The sequence below is a fragment of the Patagioenas fasciata genome, chromosome 5, assembly GCF_037038585.1.
Source record: "Patagioenas fasciata isolate bPatFas1 chromosome 5, bPatFas1.hap1, whole genome shotgun sequence".
Lineage (NCBI taxonomy): Eukaryota > Metazoa > Chordata > Aves > Columbiformes > Columbidae > Patagioenas > Patagioenas fasciata.
Window position 1 is genome coordinate 31,646,054 of NC_092524.1, and position 21,083 is coordinate 31,667,136.

Here is a 21,083-nt window from a genome sequence, read left to right on the forward strand (position 1 = left end):
CTACTAAATCAGTAAAACTTACATTGATCCAACCATTCAGACTTGCAATATGACTCATGTTGCAGCAGTACCAACAGACACTTGTTTTTTGCTTTCTTGTAACTGGAGGAAAAAAATAAAATCACTGTCAAAGCACTTTCTCCACCTTCAAGTACAGGGCTACAATAGCCAAAAATATTGAAAAGGAATACCCAAACAGCTGAAGCTTTAGAAATAATGAAATCATTACACAAACACAATCAAGAACTAAGTTTTGCATGCTGAATGAATATTTTATTTAGAACCAGTTTATAAAAATAAAATACAAAATAATTTGAAAACAAAACTTAAAACATTGTACAAAGCCTTGATATGATACAAATGAGAAAATAAATAATTACAACTTTATGTACAAATGACCATTACAAGGGCATTAACTCTTTATGTTCTTGGGTGCCTGAGCAAACTTAAAAGGAAAAGAATGGCTTAGAAGATTTCCAAGGAGGGGAAGGGAACTGCAGTTACTGAGCAAGAGAGTTTGAAGGGCTGAACATTCATCTTCCTCAATGGTAACAATCAATCTCGGAACTACTTTCCACTTAATTTAATCATGCTGCAGGTTTTGAGCACTTAGTTTCCTATGGGGTCACAACATTGTGTTTTTAGTTAATAGACATTCTTTGTGGTATTGCACAGAGATTTTAGATTAGCAGCCATTGGCTGGCATCTTCAAAAAGTCCATATTTGTCTGAAGGCATTGCTGGTGATTTCCTTAATTTACTAGTTTCGGTATCAATAGGAAAGCATTTGAGAATTGACATCTGTTAGCGCAAACGCTGCATCTTGTCTCTGGGCTGACTCTATAGAACGGAAGTTAGAAGTTGGGGAAGAATTTCAAGCCTTGCCTTCTGTCCAAGGAAAGCAAAGAGGATGCAGAGAAGGCTGCTGGGCAACCAACCCAGATCTTCAGTCAGAGGAAAAAGATGTGAAATAGCCAAGAAAATCCCACCTCACCTTGTGTCAAACCTTTTTAACTTTGCCTGCCACGCAGCTGATAACGGGTTTAAAATGATCAGAAGCCAGGCAGATCAAACTAATTATACTCTCTATCTTTTGGAGCAAGCTGGTCTGCCGTTATTATAGGTCTTTTATATAAAAGTTAGGTCAAAGATCAAGTGATCTCAAAAGGAAACAAACATCTGTAACTCAAATCAATTCCAGCTGAATTCCCACAGACAGTTGTGGATGATCAGGTCCTCATACGAGCAGCCCACAACTGGTATTGTTTTAGAAGAAACCACTTTGTACTCTTGGCCAAGGCTGGCTCTCAGCAGTAATTCTTACAGTAAAGAAGAGATCAAAAGGCATGTCATAACAAAAAATAAGCATTTTCCAATTTAAAATATAGCAGCTGCAGATATGATATTTATAGAGTTTATATCTTCAGTCCCTAAACAAAAAACCTCAACAAAACAAGCCCCTGTGCTGATTTTAATAAGTTTCACCTGCACAGGAACAACAAGAATTCCCAAGGATCCAACCTCTTCACATAGATGAAAAACGGAAGTAAACTACAGAACTGACATATGCTAACATTCGGGTTTGTCACCATTACCGTGAAGAGAGAATGTGTTACCAACAATTTAGAGTAAAATCAGCCTACATGTTCAAACCTGGATGACTCAGCTAATTCCTAAGTTAACACATTAGACTTCAAAACAATATGCATTCTTCCCAAAAAAAAACCAAACCAAACCAACCAACCAAACAAAAACAAACCACAAGAGCAACAAAAGCCCCAAAGGTTAATATTTAAAAGCCTGATTATTTAAACCACAGGCAAATGAGTGTTTAAACTTTTCAGGCTTTGACAGTATCTTAAGATAATTCCAGACAATTTTTACACAATCCAGACTGACTTTTATATATTTTTTCTTTTACAAGTGTTATATGTAGGGAAAAGGAAGACTGGCTTCAAGCAGACAGCTGAGGTATTCTTGTGTGAGGTGTGATTTATGCAACTTGCATGTATTAGCTAAGAAATGTCTGACCTATGCCTATGTATTGCACATAGTCAAAACTCTGAACTTTGCTTCCTTTTACCAGCATTACCGGTTACTGAGAATTGCAGGAAATGCAACCAATGACATCTGAGCCAAAAGCAAAACAACAAACAAAAGCCACCAGCTCACTGCCTACTGGATTGGCTAAAAGAACTAGAATAAAGATATGCAGTGTCCCATGAGTTCCAGAAGTAGGAATGAGCATCTGAAGCTTTTACCAGTTGAAGAAAGGAATCATGGATAATCATCAAGACTTTTATGACAGTTCTCTGACCACTCCTTATCCTGGAGAAGTATACAGAGAATGTGCCATAGGGAACCATGGGGTTAAGCTAAGACACCTCAGCAGCCCTTTGCTCGCTGGCACTGACACCAGGCACAGCTCTCCCCACCTCACAGCAGCAGCCCTGCATAAAAAAATTAAATCAACATATTATAGGCCCACAATGAGAAACCAATTTGACTTTGAGCTCTCCTATTTCTTTTCAGAAGATTCCTCTCTCATTTAACATGTACATATATATTCATAAATTGGACGCATGTATCTCTAGTTTGTCATTAGACTCTTTTAAGAAATTGGAATAATCACTTTCTTCTTACCAGAATTTATGCCTCTTAGTGTTCCACAGAAATGTCCAATTAATAATGGAAAAATTCTGTTTGCAGGAAAAAGTCTGTATTGTAAGTCTGGCCTTGTCTACAATCTCATCAAAGAGAAAAAGAAAATTTTTTTAGAAGCATTACAGTCAACCATTGCACAAATGTTACTGCAACAAGAAGGACTTAGAGGAGTTTTACCCAAGTAGGACTATAGGATCAGGCCTTGTAATATAGAAAAGACATAGAATCAGAATTAGGGCGTAGCAGAATTACAGTAGATGAAGAAATCAGAGCAAATCAAAGCAAGACAGGCCTCGGCTGTAAACAGGATGCAATAGCTGAGACTGTTCCTATCTGTGTGTGTATATATGTATATATATACACACATATGTATGTATATAAGTTTCTCTAGAATACACAGTATCTATATAAGTGTATATATAGATACGCTTACATACAAATGCATATTTATATATATGACATCAAAATTGTGTATTTTCCCAGCTGTATTTAATACCATAATACTACAAATTGTACTTGACAGAGGTCTTGCAAGTCTTTTTCAGATGAAAAATATTTCAAGCTATTTTTAAATATAAAGGACCAGATCCTCCCCTTTACATCAAGACTGTTTAGTGAGGTATGCGAGAAAGCTCCATCTCAAACACACAGACTTCAAGGTAAGAGTATGTCCAGATTTCCCAGGACAGGATGTGGCTGGTGGCTACAAGGAATGCCCTGTGTCACCCTCCAGGGCTTTGCCTCCTGAATAATTGTATATAACTACCAGTTAAGACCTCATATTGCTCCTGCCTTTGAGCAGTGAAATTTCCTATGCTTACTAATCCTGCTCAAGTAGTAGATAGGTGCCTAGCATCATGCAGCTTGCCAGTGTTGCTCTACTGTATCATACCTCCTATTACTTTAACAGGGTTTTACTTGAGTAGTAATTGGCATTTGTAATTAATAATGAGTTTTATTAATATTAATATAGACTTTTGAGGTTGCAACTTAGATTGATTATACCATGCACAAAAGTTGGTATTAAGTGTTCAGTCTTCTTAAGTTGTATTTTAGTTTAAAGGCTTCATATCTCAGTTTCTCTAAAAAATGCTCCAAAGTGCTGGCCACAACACAGCAAACACCATGAAGAGGAAATGCGTGCACAGCTTCTGCATCTGCTATGTGTTGTGGCTCCATTGCACTGCCCTCCAAAGAAATAGTGCCTTGAAGAGGACAAAGCAAAAGTCCTTGAATCATATTGTTTCCCAGCTAAAATCCCTGTGTAAGCTGCTGCGTGCTATGCAGAATAACTGTAAGTGTTTTATAAAATGGAGAAAAAATCTTCCCCGACCCTGAAAATCTGTGACAGGCAACTGCCCAGAAATCACTCAATCACACTCTGCAGAAGGGCCATACACATGGATATTGGTGTTTTTATGCAGAATCAGTTGCATATTCAAATACTGAAGCTTACAGAGTTCTTGATGATTATACAGTCCCTCTAGAAATATTAAGCTAATATTTAAGTATGAGTTGATCAGCTAACCATTACCTAACTACATTAACTGATTGCTACATTAGACTATAGTAAGCAGGTCTGTAAGCTTTTAGAGGGAGGGTATCAAGCAATAAAAAAACTCCAGAAGAGCGGATAGTTCAAGATAAATTATTCAAAATCACTCTTCCCTTCATATCTTCATTATTTTCTTACTAGATCCTGTTGAATCCACAGCAAAAAGCAACTGGGGATATACAGTACTTTTACCTTTTTCTGCACTGAAAGAAGCCTTAGTCATCAATCACAATCAATATCTCATGCTCCCTTTTGGCATAGTTTCCTATTTTTTCATTGGCAAGTAGTTCAAGTACAAATTAATTTCTACAGCATTGATTTATTTTACATAGTAATGTGCAACAGTGGGCAAGTCTGTACTTTGAAGACAGCATAAAGAAATCCCTAGGTGTTATATTCTTTCTCACCTGTAAAGCCATTACCTGTTTCTGGATCCTGATACAGTGGAGAGAAAATATAAACACCTCAACTTCAGCATTTCAGGCAAGGATGCATAAAGTTGGTACCTATTAAAACTGACCATGTTAATGCAGGAATAAGCTTACAAGAGCATAATAAATGCTTTTCAGAAATAAGGAAAAGGGGAGGGAAAATCATCATAGGCTGCCACATGATCTTAACAAATAATTCCAGCAGTGCCCAGGACAAAAATATCACAATGGGCCCAAATTCTCTTCATGGTTTACTATAAGGAAACATGAGGAAAACAGGAAGGAAAAGATAGAATTAGTTGTTTTCACATTTATCTGTTAGGTATTCATTGACTGCCACTGCTCCTATATAACGAGTGTTCACAACAACCAAGAACTCAGATTATGAAATAAAAATGAGTAACCACAAGCCCTATTTGTAGTAAAAAATAAAAATATCCTTGAGTCTCTGTTCTTGTTCCATATGCAAACGCACACACACAAAACTATAGAGAAAAAAAGCAAGCTGCAAGACAAAACATTGGCTGGTTGAGAAATCAGCAGTCCTTCAATCTTGTACCAAGGTATAAAGGCTACTAGAATTTGTGCATTCCGGATTTTTTTGGGGGGGAAATAGAAGATGTAATGCCAAAAGTATTCAGGAACTAACAGAAAGGGAACTGTATTATTTGTAGTCTGTAAATCACAAATGAAAAATGACAAAGAATGAGTTTATATAAGCATATACATATATGTATATATAAATATTTATATTATATAATTTACCATGAGGACATGCAATTATTGGTATAGCACCTACTATACAATATAATACAAAGGAATAGGACTTTCCAATGATACAGTTTCTTCAGAAAAAGCAGGTATACCCTACCTATTGCATTCATCTGTAGTGCTTGAAACCTAAATGAAATTAAGGCTCCACACTGTGCTACATTACATACGGGAAACAACATACATATTCATAATAAGAATTTAAAAAAACCAAAACAAAAACAAAGAAAAAAAACATCAACATAGTCTGACAAAGCAAGTGAAATTCAGTGCAGCTCCAGGGCAGCTTTAATGCAGCATTAGAATGTGTTAGCTCAGAGACAAAATATTCCCTTTTTAATCCAAAGGTATTCATTTGGCAGAGGTTAAATAAAAAAGCACAGATGCTGGCTGGAGAGGCATATGACTACAGCAAGCAGATCAGTAACTGAAAGGTCTCCTACGCATCCAGTGTCCCCACGACAGGAATCATTAGGGAGAGCTGGCTGCATCTTTTCCAGGCTTGCACTCTTGTGTTACTCTTCTGACTCACTATTCTCTTCTGAACATAGCAAAAGGTGCTGTACGCTTACGTTCCCTACAGAGATCCTGTAGAGCACAAGATATTATTAAGCAACTACCAAACAAGGTTGGAGGAATTAGACAGCATGGACTTTACTGACAGACAATGAAGCTTGGCTATCAAAAACACATTTAGGCAAAAGAATAGAAGAATCTAACATAAAAAATATCCAGGATTGCTTTCTGTATATTTTCCTTTGATGACCAATATTCTTACCCAGATTTTGTAAGAGTGCTAAAAGTATTTTTGTCACGTATAACCTACCAAGTTCATGAAGTAGACAACCTCCTCATCTCTCTCCATCTTTCATGGTACCAAAACACAAATTGTGGTTGGTAATCATTTCTGCACAGTAAGATCAGTGGTTTAAGAGATCCAAAACTAATGGAAAAACAAAAGCCAGCAATAACGAGGGTTCTTTTTGTGGTTAAGTGAAAAAAGGTACTTCTCTTTTCTAATGTACATTGCAATTTATCGTAAATCTGCAACATTCAGTGAAGTGCAGACATCTCCTCCTTTCTCTCATTTCCTGGACAGGAATGTTTTTCCAAATTCTAAAAAGAAGCAGTTTGTAGAACCCTGCTATGATTCCCAAAGAAGTTTATGATAGAGAACTGAGAATTAGCTTCTTGGATCCTAATTAGTACTAAATAAATTTCTAAAGAATATAGCTATAAAAACATCTTGGCAAATGTTAATTTTTATAATAAAATGTCATCAGTTTCAAGAAGGGGCAAGGTATATGATACTTCCTTAGGTAAAAAAAAAATCTGTGCCATGGTAGACAGAGGACAAGATGAGCACTGAGTGACACAGAGAGGTGTGCAGCTCAAAACGGAAAGGACTTAAAAGGTAGAAATAGTGTTGTCTTCCAAATGGTGTGCTTTTTAAAAACTGCAAATACATGCTTAAGCAGTACTTGTCTCCCAAGTGGTGACATAATTTTGGGAATAACTGTTTCAGGTTTTCTTACATACTCCTTGAGTATGTAAGGCCTTAAATAATTAGGCCAACTCTTCTAGCTAGGTAAACTAAAACCATAGAAATAAATACCTTTTTAAAACACTCACCTTAGAGATATTTTTTAGTCTAAATACATTGCACCTCTTTGACTACCTAGTCATTCTTATTCTGGCCTTTACTTCCCCTCTTGTGGATCTGCTTGCTGCCTGCTCTTATGCAATGCCTGGCCACTTATTTACACAGTATGCTTTTTCATTAATAGTTTACGATGCTTACTTCCTTTAAAAAGCGCAGATTCAACACCGTTTTTTTTTTTTTTAATATACACTTTTGACTATTTTTTTAAATACACAGTACACAGACAACAACATGCATCAGATTTAGGAGGGGGCTTTATACCTGTCAAGGCCCAGTTCCTATCTGCTAAGCTTAGTGTTTGATTTGCTCTTTCCTGTGGGAGTCTTAGTGTTTGGGGAATGGTGGCAGGAACTGCCAGATCCTTTCAGACCATTCTTGCTTGGTTTGTTGCAGCAGTGCTCTTGTTGGCAGGATCTCCTAGAAGATGAGGAGCCTGAATGGCTAGGAGGTGATTTACTCCTCCCAAGATGGGGGGATGAACTCCTCTGATCATGATGAGGTCTCCCAGACCGGGACGGAGAAGAACTGGCAGTACGGGGTAAAGAAGAGCTCCTAGGGGAGGCACTGGGACTGCGTCGGGGGATGACAGGGCTTTTGGGTGGTGTTTTTGGACTGTGTGGAGATCCTGGACTCTTACACTGGGTAGAATTCCTTGGTCTTTGAGATCCATTCTGTAGGATTTGAGCCAGACGAGAGATAAGATCTGAGTCCGAGCTGCTACTCCCTAGGACTCTGTATCTGCGTAACCTTAAGAAGAAATGAAGAAAGATTATTTCTGTTCACTGAAGTTCATAGAGAAACATAGTATCACTAGAAACTGGGGATGAGTTTACACTGCAGAATAGACATCTGGAGCTGAGCTTTCCTATAAGGTAGAGGTGTTTGGATCTACATCAGGGTGTCAAACTCATTTTCCCGGGGGGCCACATCAGCCTCGCGGTTGCCTTCAAAGGGCCAAATGTAATTTTAGGACTGTATAAATTTGGACTCCTACATTTTTAAAATCCTAAAATTACATTTGGCCCTTTGAAGGCAACCGTGAGGCTGATGTGTCCCCCTGCGAAAATGAGTTTGACACCCCTGATCTAGCCTTTGGCTTCTGTGTTGTTCAAATCAACATAGTATCTATATTTGCATCAACTCACAGAAAGAGCCTAAGTGTTTACAGGACAACTGAAACTTTCTGGTGGTGCTGGAAGAAACACACTCACGAGCAGTGCTTATTGACTCTGTTTTGAAGGGGTACATCCATTCCCACACACCATCAATACACTGCTATACACAATTTTAAGGGATGAAAAGGCACACCACAACTTCCTTCAGAGGACTTTGCACTACTGTACCAAAATTCTCCTTATCCTGGTAATGTAGGCACTGAAGAAATAGATTGTGGTTGTCTGTATATAGAACTGGCAAAGGGAGGCTTCTAGAATCCACTCTGCCCTCCTTCCATTAGTTGGTTTTACTTAGCCATGATCTGAGCATAGCTAACTGACTCATTACTGATGGCTGGAATCTCCAAACCTGAATTCTTAAAATGTCTAGAAAAAGAACAGTTTAATTTTCAAAGGGACTGGATATGACAGATCCTGTTGATTTCTCTGGTTTGTGAATAATCAACAGTTCCAGAAAAGTGACTCCACTTCAAAAAAAACAGTGTAAAGATCACATACTACAGAGTAACTGCAGTCAGGCTCAAATCTCTTTTCAACCTGAAAACCTATTTCTATTTTCTCTGCATTACCTAGCTTCTACCCCAGGTCTAGTAGGCGGTTTTCCTGGTGGTGGCCGAGGAAAGAATGGAGTTGAACTTGAACTGGTGACTTGATCAGCGGTTGCCCAGGACACTGGCCTTGGAATTTTGCTTTTTCTGGACTGAGGGCTGCTTGGAGATAAAGAACTATCTTCTGTCTGCTTGCTGAAATGAGAGTCCAGTGTCAATCTAGAAAAAGAGGATAAGACATCATTCTCAGAAAACGGGACTGGAGCAGCAGCCATTTTTTCCTCCAGTGACTTATCAGAGGCACTTGAGAGGTCACCAAGGAAAGATTTGAGCTGCCTCTTTTCCATAAGCAGTCTGACCAAGTCTGTCTGATGGGCCTTTTTTAGAAGTAGCTTTTCCTTTGCTGAAACAGGAGAAGATGAGTCAGATGTGGAGTCTATCTCTTGTGCCAAAACTGGGATTCGACTCTGCCTAAATACAAAAGGAGATTTAACTAAGTCCTTCTTAGATCGATGAGAACTCTCATTTTCTGAAATGCAGTGGATTAACTCTCCATTTCTGGGAGCATTTTTCTCTTTTTTGTCCTCCTGGTGCAAAAAAGTAGTAAGGGCCACTTGGTGGCATTTCAAGTCTTGGATATGGACTTCTTCCTTATTAGAATGAAAACCATTTTCCTGAACTGGTGCTATCTTGCTTGCCTGTCTATTAACATGTGGGCTGGTAAGTCTTGAGAGAGAAAATTCTGATGCTTTAGGTGCTATGGACTTCAGAACCTCATCTTGATTTGGCACCAAACAGACGGGCCTTGGCTTTGATTCCTCAGTAGCTTCAGTATTCATTAGAGGTTCTTCCTCTACAGATTTTGAGATTCCTGGCAAAGAATTTTGTTCTTTGCTTAACATTTCAACTGCGTCTTCAGAAACCACCAGATGCCTTTCTTCCTCAGCTGCCTCTACAGGAATATTTTCAAATTCTTTCTCTTCCTGTATCCCACCATGTTGTTCAGGTAGGTCTTTCTGGCCACAGTCCAGCACGCTTACAGATTCTTTGACACGTCCTTCTCTGTCAAGCGCCTCCTGGCTGACATTAAGTACCAAATCTGGTCTGCCGACACTAGCTGGAAGTGCGTCTTCTGTCACAACCAAACCTGGCAAACTTTCCTTTGGACAGGAAAGTTCCACAGTGTGTTCCACAGACTGAGCATCCAGCTCTCTTTTCTCTAGCTGGTGGCCATAATGAAAGCTCTCCGAAGCAGACTGTGTAGATGCCACTGAAGGTCTGGGTATTGTTACCTGCATTGGAAAATTCAAGAAGGAAAAGGTGAGAAACTCAGAAATGTTATACAGATAACATTCTTTAAATAGCATTTTTGATTACATGTCTTCGAGATACATTATATAAGAATTCCTATGAATCACAATGTTCAAATAATAACTAACCTCATAATTTACATCTAGTTAATAAAAAAAAAAAAAAAATACTCCCAAGACAGAAATGTGTAACAGGTAAAAACAATCTCAATTGAAAATGTTGCAGTTACCAAGTAATCCTCCCAGAAATGAGATCCAGCCTAACAGGAAGACTTTATTTATTTCACGTTAGTTTGAATACCCTTAGATTAAGTTGTATATAAACATAAAATCTTTAACAAGTACACAACAATATTTTTAGACAAGTACAGAATACATTGAACACAGTGAGGTCCAGATTCAGGAATTGACTTAAATTTCAATTTAGGCAGAATTTAGACACTTTGTTAACAAAACAATTAATAAAAAAAACTTCATTTACCTAATTAACTAAATTCATACCCATAATACCTACATTTTTGTCCAGAAAAACTTTCCTGAGAACCTAAACTTTAGCTATTACCTTCCCTATTGAATCTTATGCCTTGTTTTAACTAAGCAGTCTGGTTACGACATCTCCTTACCTAAGGTCATTAAGAGATTCACAAACTAAATATTCACACATCTAAATCCCCTAATGGGTCTAATCCAATAGATATGCTTAAAGCACTCCTAAAACCCATATACAGTTTTGAGTCAGAGTCCCTTTGAAAAACTGTTGGTTATGATGAGTGCTGCCTCTAGTACAGAGCTTAATTGTTAGAGCATGTGGTCAGGAAATGGGAAACCAGTACTCATGTCCCTCCCCACCTGAGGAACTTAAGCCCATTTCCCCCAGTTCCCATCAAATTCAGACAAAACAAGAATGGAGTTGCTTCTCACCTCACCCTTTGATGTCAGGCCACTGCACAGACAGAAACACAAGAGTCGTGAGGTGAGAGAGCACACATGAAAGTGAGAGGAGTTTTATCTCCATCACCAAGGGAGGAATGTACCCCACGTAAAGAGGAGTCCTAGATTCTGGTTTATATGTATTGGATTGAGTCTTCTGGTATGAACAGCAAAAAGTCAAGGGGCTACCTTTAATGTCTTCCTCTACATGGACAAAGAGTTCAGCTCCTTTTTTCCTTATATTCTTTAGCCTCATTAATCTGACACTGTTTGAGTTTGCCATACTGAACAGAAAGTGGAAGACTGAAGCCTGGGTTTGGATATAAAGACCTTCTTCATGGTAGAACAGGTAACTGGTGGTGGCCTATTTCCAGTGTTGCCAGGATTCTGCTGTTTTGCAAGACAGATTTCACTCAACCTGACTGCAGAAATCATACATGTTGCTGAGCTTAATGGGCTTTTGCCAGAGCTAGCACGTCAGTGCTACTGCATGGTAGAAACCAAGCTCATCTGGAACCCCAACAATTTATACTGTGTAATCAAACATCACAAATACAGAACAACTCTTCAAAAGAAGAAGTAGGAACCATCAGTGAAGGAGATAAACTCAGATTTCACATAAGACTATAACAGCTTCATTGAAATTCTTGCTGATTTTTTTTTTTGCATTTTCTTCATACACCTGTATAACAAAATTTCCATCATTATGGGTGCACATTTACCTCCATGAAACACAAACATTCAACTGATATTATGAACAATCCACATGAAACACAAATCACAGGCATAAAGCTGAATTAAAGAGAGGACAACTGTTTATGGTAAAGAAATTTTTCTATACTATAAAATGTATTCTGAACCTCTCTAATTTACCTAATGCAGTTTTTGGACCTCAGCCTATAAATGTGAAAGCATATTTTTGAGAAATTTGGAGAAAAAATATGTTCTTAGTTTGATGAGTAGGATTAGCTATTTAGCTACAGAAAGTGGTATTTTTTCACCACAGGGGAGAGCAAACGTCTAAGATAATTTAACTCTTGTTTTTCCAAGTAGACCTAAGCTGTTTGTAGCACCTTCCCCAAGTTGACATTTATTGAAATAGGTAAAAAAACCCCAACCAATGAACCAACAAAAACAAAACACTGCAACCTGCAGCAAGAGACTATTTTTTGTCTCCCTGATAATTTGTTTTCAAGTTTGGGCCAGCATAGTCCTTTCCTGTTTTCTGAATTAAAATGGTGCATTGGGAAACAAACAAGTTATTTCATTTTGGCAAAACAGTCCTCCTCATCTCCTCCTACTTTCAGTCTTACTTTCAGGTTACTTTCACTACTTCTTTTTTGAGTTAGAGAAGTCTTTCTTACTTAAAAGCCTTCTTGTGAGAGAAACCAAGCACATCAGTTCAGCTACAGAATAAACAGAGGAAGTAGAATTTCTTTAAAAAGCACCTTGCCATTATTATGACAATTAGTGCCTAAATATTGAGTATCAAACAATAATAGTTTAGAAAAAATTCTGTACAGAATGGAGAAGGCATACCATGGGAGAAAAAAAAAAAAAAAAAAAAAAAGTCTAGGAAATAGGGCAGCTATTCCATAGGTTTCCATACATTCCTAGGAATTGCTCTGAGGTAACACATCTCCAGGTACCACACACTGAAGGATTTGCTTTCATATAAGAGAGGAACATATTTTAACCTGTCACCAAAAAAAAAAAAAATCATCATATCTCTTAGAAATTCTGAACTACATGATGGGTGAAAGCGGGTTCAGGCAATTTTAATGCAATATTGTTCTTGGAATAGCAGGTTCAGATTTTTGAGACATCACTTGGGCATTTGCTGTTCACTCAGCTCTGTCTCCAGCCTGTTTCAATACCTTGTTCTCCAGGGCTGCACACAACACCTCCAAACTAAAGAAATCGGGTAAAATATTTCCTTTTCTAAGCTTTTCAGTTGATGAGTTAGTCTGGTTGCCAATTCAAATAACCCAGGAATCAAAAAACCAGAATTGTCTTCCACAAACCTGAAGAAGGATGCCTTCCCTTAGAACAGAACAGTTCTCATGTCCTCTTAACTTTCAGAGGTAAGACAACCTTAGTTATTTGCTTGTAGGAGGATATTTAACTTCTTGGTACATTTCAAGAAGGGTTGCAATTACATTTAAGTTCTCCTTTGCTCAAATATGTTTACTTGGAAACTCTCTTTTCCTTGTGACTTCTCCCTCATTTGTCAATTCTTTGTTAGGTGAAACCATCTCTGATCTGAAATTTATTTACATTTTTCAACAGACTTCATATCCTTTGCCACATCTGGAGAGAGCATTTCCTCGTCTTTCAGGCCTAGGTTGCCCAACCCAGATTTAACCCTCACACCTAAGAAACAGAAGAGTAAGTTTGTTGAACAACCTACAAGAGAACAGGCAGGAGCAATTTTTTAAATAAAAACATTGAACAAGTGGAAGAAAGAAAAGGATACTGGATAAATATGTATCATCAAAGACTCAGTACTACTGAGCAGTTCACAGTTTCAGAAATGGGTTTTTGAACACATACATCACTTTCTTGATCTGTGTTCACTAACACAAACAAAAGTTTTCTCAGATGGTCAAGAAACCTCTTGTTACTCTTCTTAAAGCACAAGAATGAAATTATATCCCCATTGGGCTTGACATTTCACCTATATATGCAAGAAATTTAAATTAGCAATCATGCAGAAGTGGCATTCCTTCAAGAGTTGTTACAACTCCAAGTGCAGTTTTAAGAGGGAAACAAAAAAGCAAGGCCAATTTTAAAAAGTCCTGCAATGTATATGATGAAACAAAACTTGTATGGAACCAAACCCTACTAAATCATAGAATCATAGAATGGTTTGGGTTGGAAGGGACCTTAAGGATCATCTAGTTCCAGCCCCACTTCCATGGGCAGCGATACAAGTGCTTTCATGTGGAAGAACTTGGATGTAATAGTGAATTCCTGAAGAAATGGAAGAAGCTTGTAGACAATCCTCATAAGGCTCCATGTAAGATTTCTTCGGGTAAAGCATCAGCTTCTCTACAAGGCTGGGCTCTACAGATAACTTCATGATTCACACTATGCAGGATTCTAAGTAAAAAGACTAGAGAAAGTTTTGAATCCCTTAAGCCAATTTAAATAAATAAATAAATAAACAACTAACTAGCTAAATAAATAAATAAATAAACAACTAACTAACTAACTAACTAACTAACTAACTAAAATATAATCCTGTAGCCTTAATTATCCCATAAACAGTCTCCTTACTCTCTTACTTGGGAAACCTTGCAAGACCGTAATCAAGGAGTCTGAGGAGGGATGATCCTGAGACATGCAAAACACACCAATTATCACTTAGTCTAATAAAGGGAGACAGAAATCTCAAGGTTGTTCAATGCATATCTAGTTGTAAAATGAATAATACATGGCCTAATGTGTAAAATTAAGAAAGCCTGTCGTAGTCATAAATAATCTTCATATTTTCTTTTCTTCTGCCACAAATTAAAACCATATCCTGTGAGACTTCTATGGCTAATCATGTCAATTTTGTGAAACACTGAACCTGAGGAACAAAGATTACAATGTGATCTGAGTAATTAATCTAAGAAAAATACGGGGAATAGAATTTTAAATGCTGCCTCTTAGCTCACTATGATAATCAGTTTATAACACTATCTACTTGATTATGTCAACTCCCATACAGAAGTTATGTGATACAACAGATTACTGAAAATGGCTGAGACAATATGTGGAACAATTAATTGGAGGTTCTGCTTTCATTCCAAATACTTGAATGAAATTATTACCACCATTGTCTTGAATTCTTTGGCCTTCCCTAAATAATTTCTTAATTCCTTTCTGATTTTTCAAATTAGCAGCTGACCGAGATGAGAAATTAGACTGTATTTTCTTCAAGAAACTTTACAAGATGGTGAATGGGATGTTAAGAAGGAAAAAGAACAAAACAACAAAAACAAAAACATTTCTTGGACTGGACATCCTTTATGACATCTGACAAACTCTCCTCCCTTTGACAGTCTGCAATAGCAAGTGATATGCTTGGATGAAATGCTCTGGGAACATATACAGCAAATTGCAGATGAGTGAAATATTGAGTTTTGGTGCAAAGCTGCTAAGTCTGAAAGACCTAAAGGTGTGAATGTGGATTATTGTACAATACCAGCAGGTAAATATTTGACCTCTCAGCAGTAGCTTCTTCCCTCTACTCATACTGAATGTTAGTTTTACAAGCGCTGTCAAAACTTCAGGCTTCTTAGAAACACAGTGTACAGATCTGTTATTCAGCTAATCCTGTCATTATTTGTAACTTCTCACATTAATAATCCATTACCATATTACTTGGCATTCTGAAGACACTTGACCTAATCAGTTTACTCTTCAGAACTTCTTTCCTAAGTGAAGCTTGTGTATCTATGAGAACAAACCTCATGTATCTTTTCTCTTTTCCCTGCTTCTTAGCTCGACCGCCTACCATGAATATGAGCAATGTCAGTACAAGTCTGCAACTTCTGCAATACCAAACAACCTCCATGAATCTTTCAAGCTCACCGGCTTCCTCTTACTTCATGAGTTTTTCTTCACGTATGTCACTTAATTTCTATTTCCTTGCACAACTATATGCATCTGCAAAGAAATCTGAGCTGCAGTTTGTATGAAAGCATAAAGCGCATGTTTGCACACTGTCCTGTAATTTATTGGTACCATCATTCTCATGTGAATAAACCACTATTATGCCTGACATCTCTGTAGAGAACTCACCTAGCTTCCTGTTCACAACAGCCTTCCTACTCTTCAAAATCCTCTCTACCTACTACTTTCATTCTTAGTGACTTTTTAGAGTCTAATGCTTTGTATCCCTTACATTACCTTTCCAGATTAAATCCACAGCAGGCAGGAAATTAAATATAATTAATTATAGATTTACTAAATTACACTGGCTATTTCTACAAATCAACTAATATGGGCATAAGCAGAAGAAATACATGGCTGTAATTCACGGTGTTCTGGAACATACAACCAGAGATGATTGTAGGTTTCCATACTGAGTCCCCTTCAGCAGTCCCAAATATATGGTGCTGCATGCATTGCAGGCATTTGTAGGAACTGGTGGTCTCCAGAATACTACATCCTGTTGTTAAAAATTCACACAACAGGCCCCAATCCTAGACTAAAGAGAAGTAATATCTGAAGATTTACTTATTTCTGTCTGAAAAGAGGAGCACAGCTCTTCAGATATATTCTTTCCACTATTCTATAATGCTAATTTTTGCATTGATTTATATGGAGGATGCAATAAATGGGAAGAGGAGGGAATACAGATGCAGAGCTGTGGATGTGCAAGACAACTGTATTTCCACATTCTCTAATGTAATAGCTATCTCTGTGAGTGAAGAACATATACATCTCTGTGTACAGTCTTTCTTTAAGGCTTATTAATCATGGCTTAATTTCAGTATTCTTTAAATATCTTCCGTATTCAGCTATTCATATGTCACTTTCCAAGCAAGGGAAGATTTTTTTTTTTGTTCTAACATAAACCCTTAAACATCTAATAGACTAAACACTGACTGCTCTAAAAGCAGTAAGTTTAATTGATTTTAGAGAATAACTGTCATTGTAATAAGTGGCTAATTAGCTTGGTAACATGACTAAAACAAGTACTCGTTTAATTTGAAACAACTTCTATACAGCACATAAACCAATTGAAGAATACTCGTGAAATTATATTGTTGGAGAAGTAGGAAACAGCAGCACTCAGACTATCACTTCATAACACTCACATAATACTCCTGTCATATACTGCTATGAAAAATACGCCGGTATTGTAATATTTTCCTTGAGATCCATGGTCTTTTTCTAACAAAAAAAGTATTAATTTGCCTAAATGCATAGTTCAGAGATGTATAAAGATGGCAACTGAAGCCTGTTTGATCTTCCCATCTCATGCTACTATTTCTTTCTTTACAGGAACTGAATTCCTACCTCACCATGGCTATTTTCTCAAGTCTCAGAAGATCCAGAAATTAAGAGCTATTGTCAGAACCTTGACCACCTGGAGATTTTCTCCTCTGGAAAGCTGGAAACTACTGATTCCATGAGGATTGTGGGTTCATATCACACTTTAACTAGTACAATATATTCAGCATTTCTAAGTCTACATTTTATTAAATATCTAACAGTTCTCAACAGGATGTCAATTAGTTCTCCATGAAAGGTTATGTTCAAGTATACTGTGATGCTCAAGTATACTTCAGTACTCAGTTAAGAAGCAAAACAAAACACTACAAATTAGAAGGTTCCTCCTCTAACAGAGGACACAATAATTACAAAGTGACTTTTTTTTTTTTTTAAATTTATGCTGCAATCACTTTTGGTATATAAAATGTAGTTAAAATATCTTCACAGGTATTATTATACTGATGTAAGCATCTCTGAGCAAACCTTTGTTTCAGCAGCCATCTATGATATATATCAGCATATATTTTTCTTACTTTAGAAACAATTTTTCCCACTTTTGAATGATCTTTTTGAAGCTAAGCTCTATATTAATATTTGTCCCTACAGAGAGAATACCTGCAATTATCAGAAACGATAAAAACTCAGGCTAATACTTTCTTAGGAAAACCCTGACCTCTCATTTTCAAAGCCATATTATACCTTGTTACTAAGGACAAGTACTTTTTTTTTTTTTAAACATAGTATCTTCTTTGAAAAATTCACCTGAAATGCTTTATTCTAAGCCCAGATTCAATCCAAGTAAGTAGTCTTTCTTTGTCATGAAAAAAAGATATACGTACAGACTTTGATTCATATAAAAACTGTTTTTATGGATAATAGCAGTGGGGTCTGGCAACTACTATTTAGATTGATTCTGAATATTCCTCTCCAATATATCACTTCCAAGAAAGGGTCATGATGGAGTATCAGGTAATTCAAACATAAGATCTACTTTAATACTGATGTGAAGATTTCAAACGCTGATTTTTTTTCTGTTTGCATCCGATTCCTGTGAGCCACTGTCAAATTCAAGGTTACTGCTGTGCTGTACTTATGCTTTCGTTTTGTTGTTTATACTTTTTTTTTTTTTTTGGTGAAAGGTAAAAGAGTGTTCCTGTTTGAATATAAAAGATTATAAAAAAAGACCCAAAAACCTATTAAAAAAAAAAAACACCAAACAAGTTCCTGACTTCTGATCCTCCAGTCAGACAGTGAATCCACACATTTGTATGTTGCAATAAATTAAATACAGGTCTATGCAGTTATAAGACTGGCACTATATTTGCACATGTTGCCCACAGCTGTGTTACGCTCACAAGGGAGAAAATCCATGAACACTAAAATTTTGATGTACCAGTACTATTTAATATCTTCATCAATGACACAGACAGTGGGATCGAGTGCACTCTCAACCAGTTTGTGGATGACATCAATCTGAGTGGTGCAGTTGTCATGCCTGAGAGGTCAGAGGCCATCCAGAGGGACCTGGATAAGCTTGAATGATGTTCAACAGGGCCAAGTGCAAAGGGGCTGCACCTGGGTCGAGGCAACGCCAAGTCTCAATACAGGCTGGGGGATGAAGGGATTGAGAGCAGCCCTGTGGAGAAGGACCTGGGGGTACTGGTGGATGAAAGACTGGACATGAGCCAGCAGTGTGCACTTGCAGCCCAGAAGGCCAATCGTATCTTGGGCTGCATCAAAAGGAGCGTGACCAGCAGGTGGAGGGAGGTGATTCTGCCCCTCTGCTCTGCTCTGGTGAGACCCCACCTGGAGTCCTGTGTCCAGCTCTGGAGCCCTCAGCACAGGAAAGATATGGACCTGTTGGAGAGGGGCCAGAGGAGGCCACAGAAATGATCAGAGGGCTGGAACAGCTCTGCTGTGAGGACAGGCTGAGAGAGTTGGGTTTTTTTTGGCCTGGAGAAGAGAAGGCTCAAGAGAGACCTTATTGTGATCTTCCAGTTCTTAAAAGGGGCCTATAAAAAAGATGGGGACAGACTTCCAGAGTTTTCAGCAGGGCCTGTTGTGACAGAACAAGGGGTAATGGTTTTAAACTAAAGGAAAAGAGATTCAGGCTAGATGTAAGGAAGAAATTTTTTTACAATAAGAGTGGTGAAACATTACAAGTTTGTCCAGAGAGGTGGTAGGTGCCCCATCCCTGGAAACATTCCAGGCCAGGCTGGACAGGGCTCTGAGAAACCTGATCTAGTTGAAGATGTCCCTCCTCATTGCAGGGGGTTGGAGCAGATGGTATTTGAAGGTCCCTTCCAATCCAAACTATTCTATGATAATATTTATTATATTAATTAGATCTATTATAGCTTAATTATGTGAGAAATAATCACTAGTCCTGGGACATTATGCTCTGAATTTTAACCAACTATTTATTTCAAGATTATCATATGAACTGTCATAATGGAAACAATTGTTGACAGAAGAGTTGATCAGCTCTCCATGGCAAATTCCACAGATCATTTAGGTTTCCTGAAACATCTTTACTTATTCTTTGCTAATAAATTATGATGCTAGAAAAATGTCCTACATCAGGTATGTTTGGGATAAGATTAGCATTAAAAAAAAATAAATCACCACTTCAAGGACAGACGGAATAGATGAACCACATGGTTATGGATTTTTGGAATCTTAAAAGTATTGTGGATTCCAGAAAACATTAAAAACAATTACCTCTTTATAAGGTTTTTTCCTACACTATCACTGTATGTGGACGCTATTACCAATGCTAATTTATTGTCCTGACCTTCACTAGGACTTTCTGCTGCTTCTGAGAGAGAAACCTCCAGGAGAATGGCCAACAGGGTTCTCTCACTACAAATGGATGTGTTCTTTACAGGCAAGACACTATCTGAAAAAAAATTAAGAAGTTCATACCAAATGCTTGTCCTCAACTGTTAATTCCTTAATTTAGAACTTTGAAAGTTTCCATGGAAAGCACAGCTAACCTAACATGCTGTAATTTTTAATTCTTCTTTAAACTAAAGGCAGATGTGAAAAAAGCACACCTGAAGAATTTCTCTCCTTCAGACAGAACAGTAAGCCTTGGAGGCAGCATTTAGATTTCTGTGTATTATGCAATTACCTCTGCTACTTGAATAAAAGCAACAAATGAAACTTTTTACTTGTTTGCATTAGGGAGTGTGTAGTTGAAGGTTGTTCAAGAAACATCATTATCAATACAAGACCCAGTTGCTTAGAAGACTGGGAGTAACCCATGAGCTTATGTGTGTCTTTCAGACATCCTCTTTTTTTCTTCTAAAATAATATCCCATCCAATGTGTTTTTGTATGAAAAACCAACATATTCCAGAGAAACTTATTAACGAACAAAATAATGACACTGTAGCAGTGATCATGTGTCAATTGCCCTTCAAGAACTTAACCTTAACACCTGAAAACAATAAGAATTCTGAATCTGAGTTTGCCTTTGGTCATAAGCATTATCAAACACTTTCACTGATGATGAGTGAAAGCTGTAACATCACAGCAACTTAATTTTCAGGTTAAAACTTATTGAAAAATTAACAGTTACTAACAGTTACCCTGTCATGAATGAGACGGTGTAACTTCTGCATGTTTTCCCTACTTAAAAAAACGAAATCTATTTGTGTAGGAAAGAGTTCCAGTAGCTGTGAGCTGGACTCACTCCTTGAAATTTCTACTTTTATTAAATTCCATGTTGCAAACAGTATTAGCAATCTCTTGGGAAAAACCTAACTTAAGCCTCAATATAGTTTCCATCAGGATAGGGAAGAGGGGGCATAACAATTCTGTAAACCCTGAAATCAGAACCCTTTTTGCTGCAGCCAACTTTAACTGTGGCAGCAGTAAAAAAAAAAGCCAGACTCGCTGAACAGAGAAAAGCTTTTCCCTCCTTTGCTTCCAGGACACATCCATTTGATAAAGCACCATGCCTTGAACAAATTCTGAAGAGGATTACGGACAAATATATCCATTCCTGATATTTTTAATGGATAGTGTCACGCTCCATCTTCA

At 37.5% G+C, this 21,083-nt stretch overlaps 1 protein-coding gene across 5 annotated transcripts in view; it reads right to left on the bottom strand.

The window, feature by feature from the left end:
• Positions 1 to 251: 251 nt before the first annotated feature.
• The window catches only part of TTBK2 (tau tubulin kinase 2), a 111,286-nt gene continuing 90,454 nt past the window's right edge, over positions 252 to 21,083 (bottom strand). For 4 of the 5 annotated variants that reach the window (XM_071809232.1, XM_071809230.1, XM_065838669.2 and 1 more), the window contains 2 exons: positions 8,828 to 10,098; positions 252 to 7,830 (listed from right to left, as the gene is read on the bottom strand). In XM_071809232.1, the coding sequence (XP_071665333.1) occupies positions 7,362 to 7,830; positions 8,828 to 10,098 (1,740 nt within the window). In that variant the 3' untranslated portion in view covers positions 252 to 7,361. The remainder of the gene's footprint in view (positions 7,831 to 8,827; positions 10,099 to 21,083) is intronic. The other variant, XM_071809231.1, reaches the window with a different exon arrangement.